This window comes from Malurus melanocephalus, unplaced genomic scaffold, assembly GCF_030028575.1.
Source record: "Malurus melanocephalus ecotype Western Australia unplaced genomic scaffold, MMel_1.1 scaffold_605, whole genome shotgun sequence".
NCBI lineage: Eukaryota > Metazoa > Chordata > Aves > Passeriformes > Maluridae > Malurus > Malurus melanocephalus.
In genome coordinates this window covers 343,101-366,335 of record NW_026623837.1, presented here as the reverse complement: position 1 = coordinate 366,335, position 23,235 = coordinate 343,101, and the positions used below count along the sequence as shown (strand labels likewise).

Sequence of the window (23,235 nt, the reverse complement as noted above, 5' to 3'; positions counted from 1 at the left end):
GGGGGTTTAGATCCTGAAGAACTCCCTGGAAAGCAAGCCAGCATTGTCAGAGCACAGTGAGAGGGATATTCTGAGGTAGATGATGGTTTGGAGACCCTTTGCCCATAGCTGGGACAGCCAGAAGGACACGCTGTGGCCAGGGTGGTTGTGAGCAGAGCACAGACAGGAGCAGCTCCCTGGAGCACTAACCAAGGTTTATCTTTAATCTCCTCAGAGCTCAGAGTTTGACACCAGCCTGGAGCAGAGCAGCAGCTCCACACATCTGGAAGAGGCTGGGCACAAGTTCCCAGTTCTGCTGCACAGGTGGCGTTTGCACAAGGAATTAATCTGCTCGAGCAAGAGCCAGATTTGGACATTTCGTACAACTTCCTGACAACCTCTRGTTCAGAATCTGCAGCTCAGAAGTTTAAACAAAGAACTACAGAAGAAGCATGCTGCTTGCCAGACTGCCAGCAAGTGCCTTCAATGAGTTCATTCAGTGTCTTCCTTTTCAGTGTTTCCAAGTGCTGAGTTCACTTTTTTAGGGAATGGGGAGTCTGAAGGAGAGGGTTTGGGTTACGTGGTGCCATGCATAAAGGCTCTTTGTTAGCAAGAGGTGCAGAGTGTGCAGGAAAATGACTCTTTAATGTGAGTGCTGGTGGTGCTGTGGTGATGAACTCTGTGTCTGTGCTGAGTGGGACAGAAAGGAGCTGCCTTGGGAGGGGAGGAGGATGTGCAGTGCACACCCAGCACAAGACTCTGTCCCACCACGGAGCAGTGTGTCCCACTGTACCTCTCCACAGGAGCAATGTCTCCCTTCTGGCCACAGGATTGTCCAGGAAACTTGTTGGAAAATCCCCAAATCCCAATACCAGAGGGTGCATAGAATATTGGATGAGATGTAGTTACAGAATGATGATGATAATGGATTCAAATTCAATGTTCTTCTGTAATAGAAACAGRCAAAAAGAGTACCTYTAGTAACAGTAGCTAACTTTGAAGTTAAAATGACATGAAAATGCATGAGCTACTTGTTGGATACAGTARAGGGTGCGGTATGTGTGGGTCAGGGAGGAGTTAGAAAAGCACATTAGGTGCTTRTGTTAAATATAATGACCCCTGAGAAAAAGAGCAGGCGTAAACCTGGCCAAAAAASCAAACCACAGAAAGTCTGATGTGATCAGATAGGAAAATATCACATGGGGAGGTGGGGAAAGGGAAGAAGGTCTGTGTTATGGGGAGGGGAAGAGGAGAGAATTCTTCTTGTGTGTTTAGGAGCAGAATTGAAAGATACCCATGTATGGAGGATAAATCCTGAAGGGTGGTCTCATGTGGAGGAACCATGAAGGAAAAACTCACTGATTTAACACTGATTTAACAGGGCTCTGGCACTGCAGAGTTGTGGAAGAACCCCACGGGAAGGGGCAGAGGCTCCAGGCAGTAGCGTGGGCCAGAAACTACAAAGCATTRAGTCAGCAAATTGATAGAAACTGTAATAGAAAGGTCTTAGTAGGCATATGGATTAGGGAGGGGAAAGCAGACTTTTGGAGGAGAGGTTCTTGCAGCACTGTCAGTTGTTTGAAGGAGCCAGCCAGGCTGCAGGCAGAGGCTGTGCAGGGTCTGCCATCAGATTCCTCATGAACAGCCTGGGCAACAGGCCTGGCCACAGGTAGGGAGGTGAAAGATGAGAAACAGAAATGTGATGTGAAGTAAAAACTAACTTTCCACAATGGAAAAAGAATATTGGAAAGATACAGGGGATTTCTGTGTTTGTAAGTGATCTAAAACTGGAGTTAAAATCAAGGTTAAGGTCAGCTATAAGGTAAAAAATAGTGGACCACTTAGATGTAAATCTGTGACAGTTGCAGAAGAACTTTACAACATCAAGTGATTTCACAGGAAATAATGGTTGGTGGAATTTGGTGTCCCAGTGTTAGAAGGATGGGGGGCAGACTGTCCTATGGGGCAGGGGAAGGGGTCTGTAGCTACGCTTGCTGCTTCCCCACATGCAAAATAAGAGAATACAACAGATAAAAAGGGAGTTAAAGTTGCTCTCCTGCTAGCAAGATGTGGAATTATTGCCAGTTTGTTTGAAGACACTGCCTCAAGGATCAGTGGGAACAGAAAGGCAAGGGGACAGCATGAGAACTGTGTAAATCCTCACTTTGTCTGATGGTTCAGAGTGTGCTCAGCTGAGCTCAGGATCAGTTTAACCCTTTGAGACATCTCCTTCTTGGGGCTGCACATTCTCTGAGTGATGGATTTCTCCCTGGTGTCACCCTGGCATTAAAAGAGGCCTTTACCTTCCTTTAGGTATTGAATACCAAAGTCTGTTAGTACAGGATCACACAACTTAGATTTCCTCTGCRCTGCTTTTTGAAAGGGCTGGAATCAGAACTGCTGAGAGCACACAGCATTGCTTGCTCTATGTTTTATTTATGGGCCTCTGTCACTTAGGTTTTCCTTTCAACAGTTTTCCAGTAAGTGCTGAGCCATGTGCAGCCAGCAGCTTCGGAAAGAAACCACCCTGTAAAAGCAATGTGAATAACAAAAGAGTGAGAGTGCAGCTGGAGCAGTAGCCCTGATCACACAGCAGGAGCCAGGAGCTCCCCAAAACATGGAGCTAAAAGCCYTTGGTCAGACAGGGTTTAGAATTCAAAATATTTGTGAGAATGAACTACAAAACCCAACCAAACAAACCAAACACAAGAAAAGAAAAACAAACAGAAGAATACCTTGCCAAGCTTTATCCTAATCTATATAAACTGAGTTTTCCCCAGTTTCTGTAGCAGATCTACAGGAGCAGATCTTGGCTGTCTCTCCCTGTCACCCAGAGCTGTGTCAGCACGGACAGAGGCTCAGCATGGCAAGGGGTGGGGAAGGAAGGGCTTTGCAAAGCTGTTCTGAATTCAGCTCTCAYCTCAAAACAAGGTGTCTTCATGTTATGGAGTGTCAGAGTGCATCTGACCTTTTCTGATGCACAATGCCAGTTTTGTCTCTAGTTTCGGTTCATCCTTTTATCCTGGTGATTTTTGAACATGTGGAGGAGTATTTAAATTTCCAAGTAGGAATTTTTCCCGTGTCAGGTGGTGCTTGTTGTTGAGATGTTCATGGAGAGGACAAGGTGGTTCTGGACACAGATTTTGTGCAGGGCTGCTGCCAGGAGCTGTGGCAGACCTTACCTTGGTGGTAAAAGCTGTCAGTGCCCTGCTGTGCCTCCCATGCTGGACAGAGGAGGGACAAAATATTGGCGCCTGGCCCACTGTCCCTGTCCATCCCCCTCGCTGGTGTCACTGGACTCCTTCTCCTTTGTTGTCCAAGAGGTSAGCAATTCCCAGYTCCTGCTGTGTCCATTCTCCCACATTCACACCCTCTGTTATCCCAGAGCTCGGCAGGTCACAGCCTCTTGTCCTGGGCTGGAACCCAGAGCTCAATTTGCATTTTAGTCTACATCTTGAGTCCAGCTGCCTGGCCCAGAGGGATTCCTCAGCACAGGTAATGTGCCTGGAACACCTTGGAATGCTCTTGGTTCCGTTCCTGGTGGTCAGGGTCAGTTTTTCAGCACTGGGTACCAGTTGTGCAGCTGCAGCTTGCTGGTGACCCCCTCATTAAATAATGAATGGGCATTCATCAGCGTCCATCTCTGGCTGGGGCTGTTTTGAGGGCTGAGAGAGAGCCCACAAGATGCTTTCCCCAGCCTGTTCCATGGTGTTCTCTGCTGTTTTCTGTTCAGCTGTGCCACTGCACTGGCTGCAGGACTCTGTGTCCTCCTTCCCCGGGTTTAACTGAGCTGTTCCTAAAGAAACTGTTGGAACAAAGTCTTCAGAATTGCTACGGCAGCAGCATGGGAGGCTCTGTGTTTGCTATCTCATAGGGAATTCATTAAATTGCAATAAATAATGTATGCATGATACTTAACTTAATACCATAATGGGCTTTTGCCCCTTCTTGCCAGTCCTAAAAACCTGCCCTCGTGCTGCCACACGTGCAGCCAAGTTCTGCAASTCAAATTAGGCAAGAAGTTACACTTGTGCAACAAGTTCTGTGGAAGCTGYGCCTTGGGGCAGGTTGGGCTCAGGTAAGCCTGGCTGCAGGATTGGGAGATCCTTGGCTGCAGGTGGCTTTGGCAGAGAGGTAAAGCCAAGGTGCCCACAAGGGCTCTGCCCCGTATTTCCCCCACAGCATCCCTCTCATTCTGCTTAAAGCAGGAGCTGCCTGCATCTGACCATCAAACCATCAGTGCATTGCAGCTGTTCCCTGGATCCCGGGGTTCCTCTCTGTCCTAGAGATTACCTCGGGATGTTTCTGTTCCGCCCAGTTGGCCGTGGTTTGGGCAGAAGCAGTGGCTGCTGTGTCCCGTGGCTGTGTGACCCTCCTGTCACCTTTGCCAGGGAGGTGGGGAGCTGGTGGCAGAAAGCAGAGGTGTTCTGATCTAATTGGGGATGATATAAAAGCCTGACCTGTATCCATCCCTGCCTTTCCTCTCCGGGCACACCTGCAGACTGTGCTCACGCTGATGCCCATGCTCCTTTGGGTTCCACCACATTGATGCAGGGATTGCAGTTCTCTGGCCCAGTTCCTGCTCCTCAGCTGCCCCGTGGTCTCTGAGCTTCTCCTGCCCCTCATTTGGGCCGTGCAGCCCCATCTCACCCACTCTGCTGCTCCTTGTGCTCRGGGAAGGATGGATACAAAGACAATCACCTGGGGAAGTTTCAGGCAGCAGTAACAAAGCCTGTCTCCACAGAGGGGAGGCTAATTACACAGCTAATTAATCCAACAGATGTCACTTTAAATGCCTGTTTCTTTGTGCTTCTGTTGCGCACATCATGCTGGTTAAACAGACTGCATGGACCCCGCTCAAAATGCTTGGGCAGGCTGCAGGGAGCCCAGGGACAGGGACCCCAGGGTGTCCTGTTCCATAGGGAGGATCAATCCAGGCAGTGGCTCTGGGCTATGTGCACATGGGGAARTGCCATGTAATAGCTGCATCAGTTCAAATCTCGGAAATAAGCAGCTGTGAGCATTGAAGGGTTGTTTACATTCTTGCAGCCGGTACAGGGCTGAGGCAGAGGGCACCTCCTCCCATCACAGGACTGGGGGTGATGCTGAGCCAGAGGGGACCCTGTCCTGCCCATCAGCTCTGCTTGCCATGGGAAAAGAGAGTTTGGAAACCTGAGCTGCTGCGGTGAGATCAGCAGTTCAGCCCCAAGGCAGTGGAGGGCACAGAGTGCTGTCTGTCTGTCTGCAGTGCATGTGTCTGTCTGGCTCCTGCAGCATCAGGAGCGCTCCCTGCTCTGCCTCTTCAGGGGGAGGCAGAGTGAACGTGTTCAGCATTTTAAGGGATGATGCTGCATGTGTGTCCCCTCTGGAGATTGGGATTGGGAAATGTCCCATGTTCTGTGTCTGCTCTGCTGCCTTAGCCTTTTATTCCACTTGGATACCAGCAGAGTCCGATGATTTCCTGCATCTCACTGCACAGATTCCTCTGGACTTGTGCAGCACTTGGCTGCAGTGTGGGACCAGGGCCCCCAACCAGTGCTTGGGGGAGCTGCTGAGATGGAATGAAGCCCCAACACTCTGGAAATACCCCCTGAGAGAGAGCTGGAGGTTGTTTGAGCTGCCTGGTCCAGCTGAGGGGGAAGAGCAYCTTCCTGGGGTCTCAGCATCCTCAGTGGATCGCAGTTGGCGGCTTGATTCAGTGTAATGGATGTGTGCTCATTTCCCACAGCTGATGAGGATTATATCAGCTTGGTTTAACAGTCTCATTTGCTGCTCCCAGTGCACACTTGTTTTAATGCGTTTCAGTTAATGAGGTAGAAGAGAGAATGAGGTGTTACTGTTTATGTACAGACAGCSAGGCTTTGCCGAGGGCTCTGGAGCCTGGCAGTCCCTGCCCAGCGCTCTCCAAGGGACAGCATTAGCTGGCATTTATAGAAAATTTATTGGCTGCGGTTTATCCAGGTAAAATTTCTCCCAGAGGTGCACGTTCCCCTCTCCTGCCTTCCTKATGAGCTATTGCAGGCTGCGAGGCACGTTAGCACAGCCTGTCCATGGATGTCAGCGTGCTGAGGGCACCGGTGCTGTGTCTCACCAAACACTGCAGCAGATTTGATATGGGCAGAGCTGCTGCCACCTAACTGGGGTGAAAGGTTCCCCTGTGCCCTCGGGGGTTTGTGGCTGGGACACTTTGCTGTCATTGTGCACTGCTATGGTTTCTCGGGTGCCAGCGGGGTCGGTGCCAGGCTCTGGGTGGGTCGGGTCCTTCCCTGGTGCCCCCAGAGCTTCCCCTGCTGTGTGTGCTGCAGAGGAGGAGCAGTGCTCTGCCAGCACTGGAAATGGGCACCGGTGCCCTGGCAGGGGGACTCTGCCTTCCTGAGAGATTGGTTGTCCTTGTGCTGATGGTGAATGTTCTCCATGGGGTGGCTGAACTGCGCTCCTGGGGCAGCATCTGGTGTCCCCAGCCCGTGTGCCAGGGGGCTGAGGCTGTTGTGCAGCTGGCCCAGGGCCAGGCTGGCACGGGCTGACAGCAGCCAGAGGCCGTGCACGCCGCTTTGAAGGTGAAGCTGCTGTTGGTTTAACGGGAATTAAACAATTACCGCCTCTTGCTTCTCCCCACCTCCAGCGGATTGACTCCATAAATTGTCAGCCTGTTGACATTTTAATGTGAATTATGTCATATGGTATCCCCTTTGATTTCAACATGCCTTAGTTTGTAAATACACGAGCCTCTCAAAGGGCTGTGGTTAGCGCACGCGGGAGGGGAGGCCTCGGGGCTTTTGGTGGGAAGGAGAACAGCGCTCGTCTCGCGGCGGCTCTGGGGCCTGGCAGCGTGTGAGCAGCTCAGGAACCCATGGTCCCACAGCTCCAGCACCCACAGCTCCACAGCTCGGGAACCCATGGTCCCACAGCTCCAGCACCCACAGCTCGGGAACCCATGGTCCCACAGCTCCAGCACCCACAGCTCCACAGCTCGGGAACCCATGGTCCCACACCCACAGCCCCACAGCTCCACAGCTCGGGAACCCATGGTCCCACACCCACAGCCCCACAGCTCGGGAACCCACAGCCCCACACCCACAGCCCCGTACCCACAGTTCCAGCACCCACAGCCCCACACCCACATCTCAGACAGCCCAGGGGTCCCTGTGGGCCGTGGGCAGCCCCAGGATCCCCCCGTGTTCCCTCTGCCTGTCCTCTGTGTGCTTCTGCACACTCTGTGTTTTCCACTGCTGTCGTGTGTCTGAGAAGGAATAGCTGTAGCTAATGCTTAAAGCCATTGTATTCTCCTGTAGACCCCTCTGCAGAGTTATGCTGCAGTTGAGTTAGGTTTTAGATGCACACAGGAAGCACAAAGCACAAACTGAACTGTTCATGGGCTGCCGAGTGCCTGCAGGCTGTGTATGAACCCATGAGCCCGACAGTTCTGTGGTTCTGCATTGCTCTGGGTCATCCTGTGTCCTTCCTGCTGGGAACCACTGCGTGCCCAGGGACTGGAGAGCTCTCCCAGTTAAACCTGGAGGAGGCTGTGCTTGGAAAGCCTCTCCTCCCCGAGAACTTGGTGGTTTTCCTTACAGAGCAGTTGCTCAGCGGTGTGGGGCGAGGAGCAATCGCCTGAATTTCTGTACACAGTTCTCAGGACACGTTAGTGTCCATTGGGTTCGTGGAGCTCTCACAACCATCTAGAGCATAAGAAGTMGCAGGTTGCCTTAATTCAGCCCTTTGTGTGCAGACATTATTTTGGTTCTTAATTATATGTAGTTCCATACATATTTTTCCAGCAGGATTCTTGCCTCATTCTGTGAGTAATTATTCCATTTCTTTTTATCTTTCTCTTTCATTACATTGCCCCAGGCTTTGTCTAATACAATCCAAAGCTTTCACTGAATGAAGAATTATTTATTTTCTCACGGGCATTTCTGTGGTGCTCAGTGTTTTGTTTGTGTTTCACAGACACTTAAAGAATTTACCTTGGCAACGTGGTCTGAAATCAGCCTGGTGCTCCTGTCCCCAATTTGAGGGTGGGCTGATGCWCAGCGTGTTCCTCCAAGGCTGTGCCCAGCCTGGTGCCAGCCCTGCAGCCCCTGGGGAAGGGCTGCTCCACTGCCAGGGGCTTCCCTGCTTCTACCTTTTCATCTCACCTTCAACACTCAAGGAATTTTAYAAATTTCCTCTTTCTGCTTGCATTCTGTTATATTAGTCCATCACACCATCCTTTAGTTTCAATTCCTCCCGTATCACCTGATCTGGAATCCTTGCTGTGGAGGCAGAGCATGGGCTGGGTCTGTTGTTCTTCCATGAATCCCCACTGGTTCTGCACAGGGAGGTTGTGTCCTGCAYGTCTTTGATACTGATATTCTGATTTATGGAGAGGGTTGAAAAGTTGTCCTGTGGATTGTTCTTGTTTTGGGTTATCTGCTGGGAGTCGAGGTGGTGCAGTGCTGTAAGAAGTTATAAAGAAGCTGTATGAAAACAAGGAATGATGTGACACTCMGTTCTTGTTTCTCTCCATCCATCCTTCATATACCCCAAACTCTGTTTTGCTACCTCACCCCAGTACTTTACAGTACTCATGGAATTGAACATGACACTGTTTCACCCTGTCCCCTCACCCCATGCCACAAACCACACRCAGTTCCTTGGAGATGAGGCTGTAGTAGCCAGGACTGAGACTCTGAGTAGCTGCTATTACACAAGGAACAAACTCTGCTGAACACCTCTGTWGCTRTTCCTGCAGTTCATGTTCRCTATTTGATCTGATTTCTAARCTTTTCTRTATCTTCTGAATGTTTTAAAATMTTTTTAAAAGATGTTAAACTACTATCTGCTCCARATCTCYTCTGTGTGAAGTTTGTTCAAGCCWGGTGTAATGAKCCCRATCCTGACAGTGACAGGAGCACCGAAAGCCCTCTTCAATCACTCAGCAGCTGCATAATTGCAATATGGACAACAGATTTCTATCCTTGTGGCTTTCCAGGTTCCCCCCAGACCTTCTGATTACGTAATTTCCCTTTTTTCCAGTGCTTTTTCATATTCTCAGTSTGCTCTAGTTCACGTGAGTGTTCACAGCTTAACAACTCACACTGAACTGATTATTTTCAAGTAGATGTACAAAATATGTTATAAAAGTCTGGGCAGTGGCATTGTGAGGCCTGCTTGTGGTTACTGTCTTCAGCTGTTCTTTCCCCATTTCTTTTCCTAACCCTGGAAAAGATGAGGCTCCCTGAATTCCCCAGCTCCTGCCTGTCCCAGCACTGAGAAGGGAGTGGGGCTGGAAGCCCTAAGCCTCTTCCTTGATGGGATTGCTTCATTGTGGCACAAATTTTTTTTTTTATTTTTTATCACTTCATCCTGTGGCTGTCCGTACAGTGCTTTGCAAGCRAAAGTACAGCTTTTCTGCCATATTTCTCCAGGGATGACGGCATCCATGGACATATGAAGTGGCAAAATTGTACCCTTTCCTGAGGATGAGCATGTCCCTAGTCCAGACTGGTTCAGTTGTGGCAGGAGCTGAACCATTCCCAGCTCCATTCTCGCCAGGATGTGCTGGGTGGGGCTGGCTCAGGTGACACCCCTCCTGTCCTGACGGGGTGCTTTGTGTGAGGTTTGTTATTTGCTGTTTGTCACAGGTGCACAGGTGAGCACCAGAGGTGCTTTTGCAGGGCTGTCATGGGTCCTGCAGTGAGCCAGAGCTGGCTAGGAGCCTGCAGGGTTGAGGGCAGCATTTCCAGGCCAGCTGGTAGGAAATGTGCTCTCATGGTGCTTTGGTTCTGGCTCTGCAATCAGCAGGATCCACACTCAGCTCCTGTACATCTCCGCGTACGGCAGTGTTTGCATCTCCCGGGGAGGATTTCGGGTTCTGGAGGATTCTCTGCAGTTGAAGTTGTGGCTGCCCAAGAGTGGATTTTTGTGCTGGCCTATCTTTGTAGCAYAGCTGTGGGAGAAGAGAAGGTTTGATGCTGTAGGAGGATGCCCAAGTGCAATCAGATCTGTTCCTTTCCCCTCTCTGGGCTGCTCAGAGACCCCAGTGCCTGGTGACCCCAGTGCGTGGTGACCCCAGAGTGCCAGGGATGTCTCTGGGGTTAGGTACTGTGGCTGGAGAGCAGCGTCTCTGTCTGTTCCCCCCTCTCCCATGACATCTTTTCCCTCCCTCGAGGGGTTTGCAGTCACATCCCACCCTGCTGCCCTGCACTGGAAGGTGTTGGCATCACTGGCTCCACCATGCACTTTGTTCTTCCTGCACTCCATGGGAGCAGTCCTAGTGAGGCTCTTGGCTTTCAGCTGTCCCCACACTGCCTTGCATCTTTGAGCATCTCTTCTGAGGAATGATTAATTAGTGCTTGCAGGTCTGTTGCACAGTTAAGAAGGTGTGGGGGGTGTGATTACMAGCTCAGCCTTTCTTGGCTGTTGCTTTCTGTTAACCTGTGTGGTTCTCTGTCACAGAGCCCGTGGGACTGTGGGTGTGTGGGGATGCTGCTCATCACGGGCTCCATAAACAATGTCCTCGTTAGGAGCTCTCCAGGACCTTGGCAAGGAGTTGGCTGCAGGAGCTGGGACTGTGCCTCCCYCTGGGCTTTAGCCCCTCCTCATTAGCAGGTCCAGCCTATTGATTGGGAGCTTGTGTTTGGAAGAGTCTTACTTACTCCATGCATTATCTTGACAGATTGATCAGACCTGATTGAGAACCTCTTAAAGGAACGAACAGCTGTAATGGGAAAGTTGGACTCTGTCATCCGTTAGGATGATTCTGGGAGCGAGAAGAACGAGGCTGACATCTTGGAGCAATTGTATTTACAATTAACATGGCTGAAAACGATTGCCTCTATTGATCCCCCCTTCCTGCAATTACAGCCCCATTGTTTACATTCCAGCACTTCGGTTATAAAAAGGAAATCCAATAATTATTGCATTATTTAAAGTTAAAGTGCCACAGAGTTTGCTGGCTACGCTTGCTGGTTGATTTAACGTTCAGTAAAATCCATGCTGAGTTCTCCATCCTTAGGCTGAGCAATATTTGGCTTCTAATGAGACTTCAAGGGCTGGTGGAGCAAACCCCATTTGCTGGGTCACTTTTGGGTTYGTGGGGGAACCCAAAACCTTGCAGCATGGTGAGCACCAGTTGCATGGCTARCAAAGAGCATYTGTGGCATTCACTTRTCACCAGGCAGGAYTGGAGGGCTCAGAAAATACAGATTTGGCAGGGATGGGCTGGWAATGGGCAGTTGTGGCTGTTCTTCAGGCCTTTCTGTGTGATTTGGGGACCTGGATTGGTACCTACGCCGCTGTGGCAGGAGGGTGTGCTACATTTCCAGCTCTGGAAAGAAAAATAAAGATCAGAGAGCAATTTCCAAAAGCTGAGCTGCACAAGCCCAGGGCACACAGGTCTGAACCCCACCAGTGCCACAGAGTGTGACACAGAGAGGAGGAGGAGGAGGAGGGAGGGTTTGTAAACTCTGCTGGAGGCGGTATCCAGTTCAGGATGTTGGTGGGTATGAAAGGACAGAAGTTCAGCTTTTGAACCTGCTGGACACAGAATCAGTATTGCCCCATTTCCAGGGGATGGGAGATGGCTGTGGGCCCTGCAGCTCTCCCCAGCACAGTCAGTGTGTCCCACTCTGCACAGGCACTGCTCAGCCCCAGAAACACCAGCCAGGGCTGCAGGGGTGACAGGAGAGCAGGACACATCAGCCAGCCCTGGCTTTTATGGAGTGCTTGGAACAGAGAGGATCAGACAGCTGCATCCACATGACTTYCATTAAAAATTCAGATCCTGCTCTTGCAGGGCTGTGTGATTTATCTCATGCAGCAGATCAGAGGCACACGGGGTCCAGAGATGCTCGTGATCCCTCTGGGCTCTGCAGGGTCGGGTCCCTTCAGTGGCAGCCTGAGGGCTGTAAGGGTCACACAGCTCTGCTSTSAGGGTCACCTCCTGTCCCTCCTGGSTCACACAGYCCYCGYTGGCACCTGCAGTGTTTCCTACCAAGCCTGGCACTAATTCCCCTGTCTGCCTTCACCCCGAGGAGGAGTCAGTCCCTGGGATTCCTGTGCCCTGCAGATGTGCTGGTGGGGCTGGAGGAGCTCCTGGGCTTGGCTCAATCTCTGAGTAAACACTGACGTGCTCCCTGGTTTGGTGTCCTGGTTCTGCTCAGACRTCAGTGCTTGCTGGAGAAATCCAGCGCTCTGCACCTCTGTGCTGCGGCTTCTTTTTGTGGTTTTTGTGACCTTCCATCAGATTTGTGGCRCCTTCCCCAGCTCCATCTGTCAGTTCTTTGAAATCACTGCTAACTTTACCCAACAGAGCTGAGTGCTGAGTTCAGAAGTAGGAAAGGTGTTTTATTTGTGGAGAAAACCTCTGCCAAAGATGTTGAAGTCTGACAGCTTCTTTTTCAAGAAGCTCTGGGTAGTGGGGTGGCCTTGGTTTTGGTGTTAGGGTATCCTGTGCTGTGTGAATGCTCAGCAGTGACCTACAGAGCCGTACAGAAGGGTCACAGTGGGGACAGGAGGATGTTTGTGCTGACAGGAGGGTGGCGGCTCTCTGGGGCTGTCCCCACAGGCTTTGTGCAGCCCCCGGTGCCCCAGCAGTGCTCCTGTCACTGTCACAATCGGGATCATTACACCAGGCTTGAACAAACCTCACACAGAAGAGATTTGGAGCAGATAGTAGTTTAACATCTTWTAAAAAGATTTTAAAACATTCAGAAGATATAGAAAAGCTTAGAAATCAGATCAAATAGCAAACATGAACTGCAGGAACAGCTACAGAGGTGTTCAGCAGAGTTTGTTCCTTGTGTAATAGCAGCTACTCAGAGTCTCAGTCCTGGCTACTACAGCCTCATCTCCAAGGAGCACAGGGCTGGGGCAGAGCAGGACCCTCCTGTGCTGGTCACTGTGAGCACACAGCCCTGCCCACAGCCTGCAGGCTCCCTCCAGGGCACACAGGCTGGCATTGCTGTGCCAAGGTGTGTGCAGTGGCACTGGGTGCTGGCAGCAGCGTGGCACTGAGCCACCCTCGCTGTACATACACAACACCCGTGTCCCCCAGGAAGCTGCACTCGTGAGCCRTATGGTTTCCATCAGAGCGCTCCTCTCTCTGTTTCTGATTTAAAATGTAGCTTTGACTCACCCTGATCAATATTTTGCATGCCATGCGTGAAGAACCAGATGTTGGAAGTTTCCTGTTGTGGAGAGGGAGGGGGTGAACACCCCCCCGCACTCACAGAAATCGATGTTTTCTGACAGAAGTTGGTTGCTTTTCCTTGAAACAATATATTCTTTTGATTTTCAAGTTGATTTGTCTTCTAACAAGATTCTGGTTTAGTATTTTGAATTTGTTTCCTGTGATACAGATAAATTCTCACAAGGGGGAAGTTTAGCAGTGTGATGGGCAATAACTGTACCCACGTGGACAGGGTTCCATCGCCTCCAGCAGCTCTCAGCTCGGACTGCTCTGCCCTCACATCTTCATTGTCTGAACTGTTCATTTTCTGTGCTGCTCCTTTTCTGTGTTTGGCTCAGGTGCAGGGGTGCCATGCCCAGACTGGGCTTGGTGCTGGTGCCACCCTCAGCTCCTGCAGCGGGATGGGTTTGTGGGGCTGACCCCAGCACAGGGCATGTCTGGGAGGAAGCAAAACAAGAGCACAAAAAAAGAAAGATTTATTAAATTGTTTGAAACAAATGTTTTCCTAAAAGCCCCTTTTAAGTGAGAGCAGACTGTGCCTCTGGTTCCACAGAGACCATGTCCTTAATATATCCTTGAACCCGTGACCGGATTTTTCCTCTAATTGCTCACTGGAGGTTTTCTGTGCTCCACACGGAGCCCAGCACAGGGTTTGTGGGATGGGGCTGCTGTGGCTCCTGGAGCCAGTCCTGGCCTGCAGCAGGATGGACTGGGTGGATTTAGGCAGGGTTTGGGCTGGGTTTATGGCAGAGCTCAGGGCAGAGCCAGGCTGGCCAGGCTGGGCTGGCCCACACGGGCACCACACTCCTGGGACAGCCTCGCTGACCTTTCATGCCTTAAGCCATTCATCTTTTTCTGGCTCAGGAAGAGGGTAACACATGCAAACAATAGAAATGAGATGAGGAAGAAGTTCTTATGAGGGAAAACAGCAAAAAATCTTCYGAGGGCACCAGTGGGATTAGTGCCCTTGTGGATTCTTCAAATATTACAGTGAATTTAATTAAATACATCGTGATCCCAAAAGAGGCTAGTCTAATTAGCCAGATCTAGAATACATTTATTCTCTTTCCTCACCCTTCCAATCAGAAGCCTTAGCATCAGCTCATATCCTATTTTTAATCATTCCTAGACTCAGAGGGCTCTCCTTCCTCTGTGTGAGCGAGGCACACAGCTCTGGCTAATATGTGTCTTTAATCTTATCTCAGCTGTAACTGAGATAATATGCGTCAGAATTTTTACCAGAAGCTCCTGACTGCACGTAGGCAATATTTTTGATTGACAGACCTCAAGATTGCTTCCAAAGCACTGTACTTGTGCCTTGGGCCCAGTGTGTGGTGACAAAAGGGTTGGGTGAGGTGACACAAAGAGAGGTCTGGGGTTGGGTGGCAGGAGCTGGCAGGGAGTATTGCACAGCTGAAATGTTGGGTGTGGGTGGAAACAGCAAAGGCCTTCACTGTGGAGTCTCATCTCATTTCACCTTGCTGTTCATTTTTCCTCAACTCCTGACGTGCCCTTAGTGTGGAATTGGAAGAGTTGCTGTGACCTGCCCTGCCCAGGGGAAAGGACAGCAGCTGAGCTGTGCAGCCACTGTGGCCGTGCACGGTGAATTCTTCCCTCTGGTTCTAAGAAATAATTGCTGCATCCTGGGATCCACCACGTGAAATGGCTGTTTGTTTCCCCAGAGGCACAGCCCTCTGTACCAGAGGATTGATAGCTTTTGCCAAATAATTGTGGTTCATACTCCGGATTTCGCTGTGTTGGCTGCAGCGGCACAGCTCGGGAGGGGACAGGGTTTGTCCAGGTTCTGGCCTCTCACRGTGGTACCCAGCTCCAGCTCAGCATTGTCACTTCAGCCTGGCTCTGTCACAGCCATCCTGCAGGCCAGGCTGCTGCTCCTTCATGATCCAGGGAATGAGAGCTGGATCCAGGGAGCAGAGAGTGCACGATGGACAGGATGGCTGTGCACTCTGCTTCCATRCACCTCTCTATCTGATGGATAGATTTGTTGTGTTCTAGAGTTGCTTTGGTTTTACTCTTCTGGTTTTCCGTGGGAATTTATCGAATTTAATGTTATGTTTGATCTGCAGTTGGATCCCCCCCAGGACTGAAGGAATGAGCCCTGAGTGGGCCATGAGCAGTGTTGGTGCTGCCTCTGGTGCCTTCTCTCACTGAGGGAGATGATCTTGTCTGTCTCCATCTGTTCTTTATGCCCATTTCAGTGGGTTTTGGTTTTCTTGCCCTTTAGCAGGAGTGTGTAGTACCATGGGAGCAAACAGGCTTTGTCTCTCTGGGTCTGTGTCAAAATGTGGTTCCTTAACTGATTCCCAATTTAACAATTTACAGTGGACTTACTGGGGGTGCTGAAGGACATTGACATCGTTCTGCTTTGTTCTCACAGCACCTGCAGCACCACGAGAGCGGGGTGGAAGGTGAAAGCTGCTACTACCACTGTGTGCTGTGTAACTACTCCACCAAGGCCAAGCTGAACCTGATCCAGCACGTTCGCTCCATGAAGCACCAGCGCAGTGAGAGCCTGCGGAAGCTGCAGCGCCTCCAGAAGGGTCTCCCCGAGGAGGAGGAGGACCTGGGGCAGATCTTCACCATCCGTAAATGTGCAGCTGCCGAGGCTGGTGAGTGCTGCTGTCCTGCTGGGAGAGGAGCTGTGCAAAGGGGTGGGAATGTGGCACCAGAGCCACTGTGCTGCTGGTGACAAACTCGGTGATGTTCCTGTTCTCCTCCCTGCTGTGGGATGGCTCAGTTTATCACTAACACATTGCAGGAATTCCACCTGCCTGAGGTGGGATTTGAGATGTACAAGTGTGTGTTGGTTCTTGGTGTCTAAAACGCTGGAATATTATGTGAGTAGCTAAAGATACTGTCATATCTGAGCAACCCAACAGAGCAGTGCCCTGGGTTCTTGGGGCAGGGCTGCGGGTGGTGAGCTGCTTAAATGCAAAGTGAGCAGAGAGGGGAAACCATCCATGCCCTTTTGTGATAGGCAGAACAACCTTGAAAACCTTGTTTACTCTAGAAATTTCTGTTTACTTTGTCTTTGACTGTACAAACCTTGTCTTTCCTGTCCGGCTGCCCAGATTAGGACATGGCAGGTACTGGGATGGCAGGAGCTGACTGGCTGGGAGGGAAAACARTTTGGTTTTAAAAAATGGTAGTATTTTTAAAGTAAATCTCTTGACAAATCGCTGAAAGGAAAGTTCGATTTACAAATATTTTATTTTCATTTCCTTTAAGCTTTGTGGTTCTTAAACAAAAACTGCCAGTGAACAAGATACTGTATTGTATTTCACAGGTTGAGAACGCAGCGCGATTTAGGCTGCCAAAAGGAAAGGGGTACCTGGAGTCAATTTTGCAGGTCACTTTTAGCTGAGACACTCATTTCAAACACCCTCCGAGCCCATTGTTGATCTGGTTGAAGCAGGAGACCCCACTGGTGTGCTGGGCTGGGATCCCTGCAGGGATGGGAGCCAGGTTTGCTGTTTACCTGGGGGTGAAAGGGTTCCACCATATCCCACATCCCTTTATGTCCCCAGGTGTGGGGACACTCAGCTGTGGGGCAGGGCCATGCACGGGGAGGGGGTGTGTGTGTCAGTGCCCTGTGTGTGCTCCTCCTCTGTGACACWGCAGGGTCTGTCCTGTGTCCCTGTCATGGCTTTTATTGTTCTTTTCTGGCACCTGGCTGGGCTTTCCCTGCTGCCTTTCGATGGCTTCTCTTTGGTACCAGATCCCCAGTCAGACTCCTCAAGCAGACACAGGACCATGACACTTCTCTGTGACACATCTCTGCTGGGGCACAAAGGGACAGGGGTTCTTTGGTGCTTTGCTGCAGTCTGAATGTGTTGTTTTCTGTGCTGTGCCCTCCCTCGTGTGCCAGTGTGGAGTGTCCATGGGGACACTGTTCTGTGCCATTGCTGTGCCACTGCTGTGCCACTGCTGTGCCATCGCTGTGCCAGTGCTGTGCCAGAGCCCCGTGCTGCTGTGCCATTGCTGTGCCATCGCTATCCCCATGCCCCGTGCTGCTGTGCCATCGCTGTCCCCATGCCCCGTGCTGCTGTGCCATTGCTGTGCCATCGCTATCCCCATGCCCTGTGCTGCTGTGCCATCGCTGTGCCATCGCTGTGCCATCGCTGTGCCAGTGCTGTGCCATCACTGTGCCATCGCTGTCCCCATGCCCCGTGCTGCTGTGCCATTGCTGTCCCCATGCCCCGTGCTGCTGTGCCATCGCTGTGCCATTGCTGTGCCAGTGCTGTGCCAGAGCCCCGTGCTGCTGTGCCATTGCTGTGCCATCGCTATCCCCATGCCCTGTGCTGCTGTGCCATCGCTGTGCCATCGCTGTGCCATCGCTGTGCCAGTGCTGTGCCATCACTGTGCCATTCCTGTCCCCATGCCCCGTGCTGCCCTGCCCGTGTCTCCACTCTGCTGTGTGCAGCATGGAGCAGAAAGCAGTGCTGTCTCCAGGCGGTGGGTGGATATTTGCTTGTGTAGATGCATCTCAATCTGTTGGAAGAGAGCTCTGATCACACCTTAATTAGTCCTCTAACAATCTGCAAAGGTCAGTGCCAATTGCCTGTTCATTTACATTTGTAATTGTGATGGTTCTTGATTGCACATTAGCTGCACCTCACTCCCTCCCACCCTGCAGAAGCACAGGCAGCTCAGCAGCCACTCCAGGGACACCGGGACTTCTGTCCCTGCCCGTGCCAGCAGCTCAGCCCTCCCCAAAATCGGCTGGTTTTGGGGGAAGAGCTTTAGGATCTGCCCTTCACTTCCTGTAAATGATGGAGTCGTTGGCAGGGAAATTATATGGACATCGGGCAGAAAACCCAATCCTTCTTGAACTAGAAAATTAAAGACAATTAAACTTTCCTGCATGGTTTGAGCAGTGTGCTCATGACAGAGGAGACAGGGAAGGAGTTGGAAGTTCAGCTGGTTTGTTGATCAGAGAGAGCACAGCTTTGGGGAGGGGGTATTGTCCTCTCAGGGTATTTTTGGRTGTCTGTCTCCTGTGGTATCTGGGCTGCTGCCACTGCCCCTGTCAGCCCCTTGCTGCAGCAGCATCTSTGKGATGTTACCTATRARCKAATTGATTYTTAATGATGGGGATTTAGAGAATAWAAAAGTGAAGAAAGAGTGACCATGATAAAAACCAAAACATTCTCAAGATATTGGATGGATGCACTTAACGGGTSAGTTATGTCAGAAAATGACAGAAACAAGAGTGAAACAACCCACAGTGCACTTTGTTTGGATTTGGAAGTGTTTCTTCCATCCCAAAGGCACAGAGCCCTGCAGTGCTGTCTGTGGCTCGGTCAGGCACACACAGGGCCATCGGTCACAGTGGGATTTCCATTCCATGTCTGTCCCTGTGGTGTCTCTGTGATCCTCCCCATTGCCCCCAGATCCTTGGCATCACCTCGCTCAGTGCAGGGTCCTTGTGGGGTCCTGCAGAGGAGCAGAGCCATTGCTGAGCACAGAATGTCCCCTGTCCTGGCAGGGGATGTCACCTSTGTCCCTGTGCCCAACCTGCCAGAGCACCACCCTGTCCCTCTGCCACCACAACGAGGGCCCAGCCATCTCCTGCCCCAAACAAGGGCATTACAGTGATTTTGGGGAGTGCCTTTCCTACAAAACCCCCTGGAGGTGCTGGCTCCCTGGAAGGAGGGCATCCCTCAGAGCCCCTGCTTTCCCCTCCCTCTGTTTGGCCACGTCTCCCTTGAGTGTGTGACCTTTGGAAAGGGCTGGGAGTGCAGACTGARACCAGGATGGGAATCTTTAATGAAACCAAGTGTGTAAACAGACTRCAGTACAGCTGAGGCAGCGTTCAGATGAGAAAATCCCACATGGTTTAAAAATAGCAGCTCCCAACCTSAGAATCCCAGAATGACACCTCGGCTGCCTCTGCCTGTGGCACTGCAGGGWGCTCCTTGGGCTGCTGCTCTGGGCACTGTGGGTGAAATGCTTGGGGGTGTTCTCCCTCAGGAGCAGTTCTGTGGCTGCCCCATCACCATGAGGGACAGGAGCAGGTCCCGTGTGCCAGGGGCAGCTTTGCTCAGGAGCCACAGGATGTGATTGCCCTGTGAGGCACAAGGGAGGTTTGATGGCAGGCAGCTCAGTTCCATTCTGCCCTGGCAGTCCCCAGCATGTCCCAGTACCTCCCCTGTCCCTCCAGACTCAGCACTCCTCTCTGGTTCCACCCTTCACTGTCCAGGCTCTCTGGTTCTTCTCTTCCCTCTTGGCTGTTCCCTGGATTGGGAATTGTGACCAGCCCWTCTGTGAAGAAAAGCAAATTGTGGAGAGAGGGAGAGGAGATCTTCCACAAAAACCTTTTGTAAGGGTACCATCCTGTTATTTTCCCACCTTGAACAGTGGGCAACCGTGTGAGGCATTTTTACTCCACCATCATKAACTATTCCTGGAGTTTGTTTGCAGCAGGGGTGTGAGATGTGCCTTTGGGATGGGATTTTCATCAGAGCTGACTCTCTACTTCCAGTAGCACTTCAAGACAAATTAYGTTTCTCTCTGCTTAAAGTAACTCAAATTTAGTGGGATCTAATCTAGTAGATGTCCTCTACTTGGTTTGCATTAATGACAGTGTGGTCATTTTTAATGATGCCTGTTGGTCTCCAGCTTCTGCTGGAGGTGATGGAGGGTTTTGGAAAGAAATCATTAGTTGGTTTTGTAATCTCTCCACTTTTTCATGGAACTTAATTGCACGCAGCAATTAAAAACTTACCAAAGCAAATCACCTGTGTGGTGCCTGCAGGAGAAGAGCACACTGGCACAGCATCTGCCAGTCAGAGGCTCTGTGCAGCTCTGGCTCTGCTGTGATGCCCCAGTTACCTTCTGAAACCTTCTGAAGTGTGTGGTCCTTGCACAGGGCTGGGGAAGGAATTTCCAGGCTTGTCCTGAACTCATTTAACAAACATCACCCTGTAATGTAATTTTGATCTGTTCCCTCCTTGTGTTATTCCACCTAAATTTTGGATAACCCCATTCCCATCCCAGCAGTATCTCTGTCCTTTTCCACTTGGGACAGCATGGGGCTCCTGAGGTCTGGCTCCATAGAATGCAGGGATAAAGTTGGTTTTCTTTAATNNNTGGCAGAGGCAGATTTCCTTTGGGTTTTTTTTTTTTTTGGGGTTGGTTTTGAGTTTAAAGTCAAGAGCAGTTGTGCCTCAGCTCTGCTTTGACCAACCAGCAGCAAAAAGATAATCTCAAAAGGATATGAAAGGTTTAATCATTTTAATTTTGTTTTTATTAAAGTTGGTCATGACTCTTTTCCTGTGCCTCTGGTGAAGGGGAGAGTACCAGCAAGCTGCCCAAAGCCTCAAACATGCACTTAATGAAAGTGCAGCGGGGGGAAGGAAGCGCTGCATGGCCCGTGGCACGCGGCAGCRGCACCAGACGTGCCAGGAATCTCAGAAACTCCATCCTGCCCCAGCTCCCCTTGTCCTGGGGACCTCATGGCTTTCATTAACCAGAGGAGAGCAAGCTCAGACTTTTTCTAGAGTGTTGTTCTTGTTTGGCTGCATTTTARAGTCCTTTCCTGAAGAAAAGTGAAGGGGGAACTATCATGAGATGCTGCAGTACAGCACTGTGTGGCTCTCAGKCCCTCTCCTCTGCTTTTCTCTCCATATCCAAACTCTAGAGCCAGGTTAAGCCCAGCTGTTGGAGCTCAGCATCTCCCTGAGCTCCATTTCCCTTGAGGGTCATCATCCCTGCCTCTTGGCACTGCATCCCTGAACTCTGCTCCTGGTGCCCACTGCACCTTCTGCTTCTCTTCCTGTTGCTATTTCCCCATTTCTTCTGTGCAGATTTAAATGAGGGAACTCCTCCTGAGGACTTGCAGGTGGTTGTTGCAGTGCTGCAGGTTAAAGACTCGAGGTCTCTCYGTGGGAGGGGTGAATCAGGAAACTTTGAAGACACTGCAGGTGGTGCAGCCTGGTCTCAGGGTTCAATGTCCACATGAGTGACATGGAATTCACACTGGACTGGCAGCAAACTCAGCTCATGGTGAGGGTCCGTGCTGCTCCTGTCCCATCCTTGCCCCTGCTCAGGGGATATGTCTGACCCAACCCCCTGCTTTGACCTTCTGGTGGCATGGAGAAAGATAAACCCTCCAAAACCTTGGACATGTGCTCCAGCASCTGTTCCTGCACTGTCAGCCCTGAYTGATGGTGTTYCTCTCATAAACTGTGTGGCAGCACTTCACATCCAGCACYTTCCCCCAGGTGTGACCCTTGCAGCCATTGCAGTGTCCCTCCCCTCCAGTCCAACACCTCTGGAATGCCCAATCCTCCTCCTGTGCTCCCGGGTTGGATTGAGAGAATTGATGGCTGCTCTGCTGTTCTTGCTGTGTCGGTTTGGAGTCTCTTGTTCCACATCTTGTTGACCTGAACTGAGAGGGACTGGAGCTCCAGCACAAAGTTTCGATGGTCCCTCAGTGTTGATGGTTCTTTCTTCCCTGCTGACATTCCCAGGAACAGCCTGGCTGGGGACAGGGGCAGAAAGCAAAGGTCAGTCTTGTTCAGCTGGGCCCAGCTTTGTGTTGAGAGGCAGCAAGGATGTCTGACTGGTTTGTAAGTAAACAGGGGAGCAGGGTGAGACCTGTAGTAGCACACTAATGTGCCATCCTGTTTGGAAGGTGAGTTTGAAGCCTTCTGCCACTGAACATGCCAATTTTGGGTTGTAGRCTTCATTGTTCTGTGCGAAAGATCCATTTGTTTATAAAAGCTGATGCAAGTCTGCAGGGTCATGCTCAGTGCTGGAACAGAATGTCCCTGCCCTTTCCCCTCTTTGGGGAATATCCTTGCAGGGCATCAGCTCCTTTCCTGCTGTTCTGCTTTCCCTGCTGGGGTTSTTTCTCTCAGAGTTCATTTTCCTGCAGGAGCACACATCCCATGGCTTTAACGGGCACGACTGAAGGAGGAGCCCCCACTGCCACCCAAACCTCGCCATGCAAACACAGTGCACTGCCCAAAATGAGAAAATGCTTACAGACCTTTGTTCAGGGGAGATGTTATGACAATAGGAAGTGGTCTCCTCCTCCTCTGATCTGTAGGTTATGGACTTAATTGTGACAGATACAGAGCTTGGGTTCTGGAATGGATTCATTTTTATCCGTTTGAGCCATAGGCAGAATGAGGTTCCACAGATTATCAGGGGGATGATTTGTGACACAAGGYTCTCCAGCAGCTGGCTCAGGCTGGCAGTGACCCCTGGCCTGAGCTGCTCCAGCGTTGCCACTGTCCCATGTCCCTGCCCCTCTGTTTGCTGTACCTCTGAAATGCCCTTGCTGCCTGTCCCTTCTGCGAGCCCTATTGATCCTCTGCTGATGACATTAACGTCCCCACAACTGCCTGCAAACGAGCTACCACATGCATTTATTTTTCCACTAAAAATCTCAGATTGGCTTATAACGTGCCTGTCAGCACCAGTGTCCTGCCTGCTCTGACTGCTTCACAGTGTAATCTGGGGACCTACAAACAAATAATAACCTACCTCAAATCAAGGTCTGATCCTTGTTCCTACCAAAAATCAGTTCATAACCTTAAGCAAGAGGGTTTCTATTTCCTCCAAATACTCAGTTTGCTTTTCCAAGCTGCACATCTTGATGCCTTTGCACTCCAGGGGCACAGCCTGAGTGTGGCTTCCCATCTCTGTGTTCACACGTGCAGATGCTGCTGCACCTTCTCTGGGAACACTTCTTGCATTTGGTTACCAATTGAGCTGAAGAATTCTGGCCTTTCCATCCCCCTTTCATGGTGAAGAAGGTTGAATTAGGTCTGGGTGTTTGGGATTGTTCTCTGGCCTCCACTGCTACTTTGCTGCCTCCTTTGTGGCCAAACAATGGGATTAATTTGGCCTTTGCCAGCCGAGCTCAGCGCCAGACGTTCCACTTCAGTGGCGCAGGCAGCTCTCCCTTCCACAGCACCTACTGCTGGCTCCTCCTGTTCCTTTCTGTGTTTGTGTGTGTGTGGAGGTCACTGGGAGTTTGTTTTGTGCTGCTCTCCAAGGGTCAGGGGCTGCAGCCTGTGCTGAGCTCAGGCATGGGGACGATGTGGAGC

General features: G+C 50.9%; 1 protein-coding gene across 2 annotated transcripts in view; it reads left to right on the top strand.

Annotated features, from left to right (window-relative positions):
* ZFHX3 (zinc finger homeobox 3) overlaps positions 1-23,235 on the top strand; it is a 76,507-nt gene that overhangs the window by 7,985 nt on the left and 45,287 nt on the right. For both annotated transcript variants that reach the window (XM_057383054.1, XM_057383053.1), the window contains exon 3: positions 15,552-15,783. In XM_057383054.1, coding sequence (XP_057239037.1) covers positions 15,552-15,783 — 232 coding nt within the window. The remainder of the gene's footprint in view (positions 1-15,551; positions 15,784-23,235) is intronic.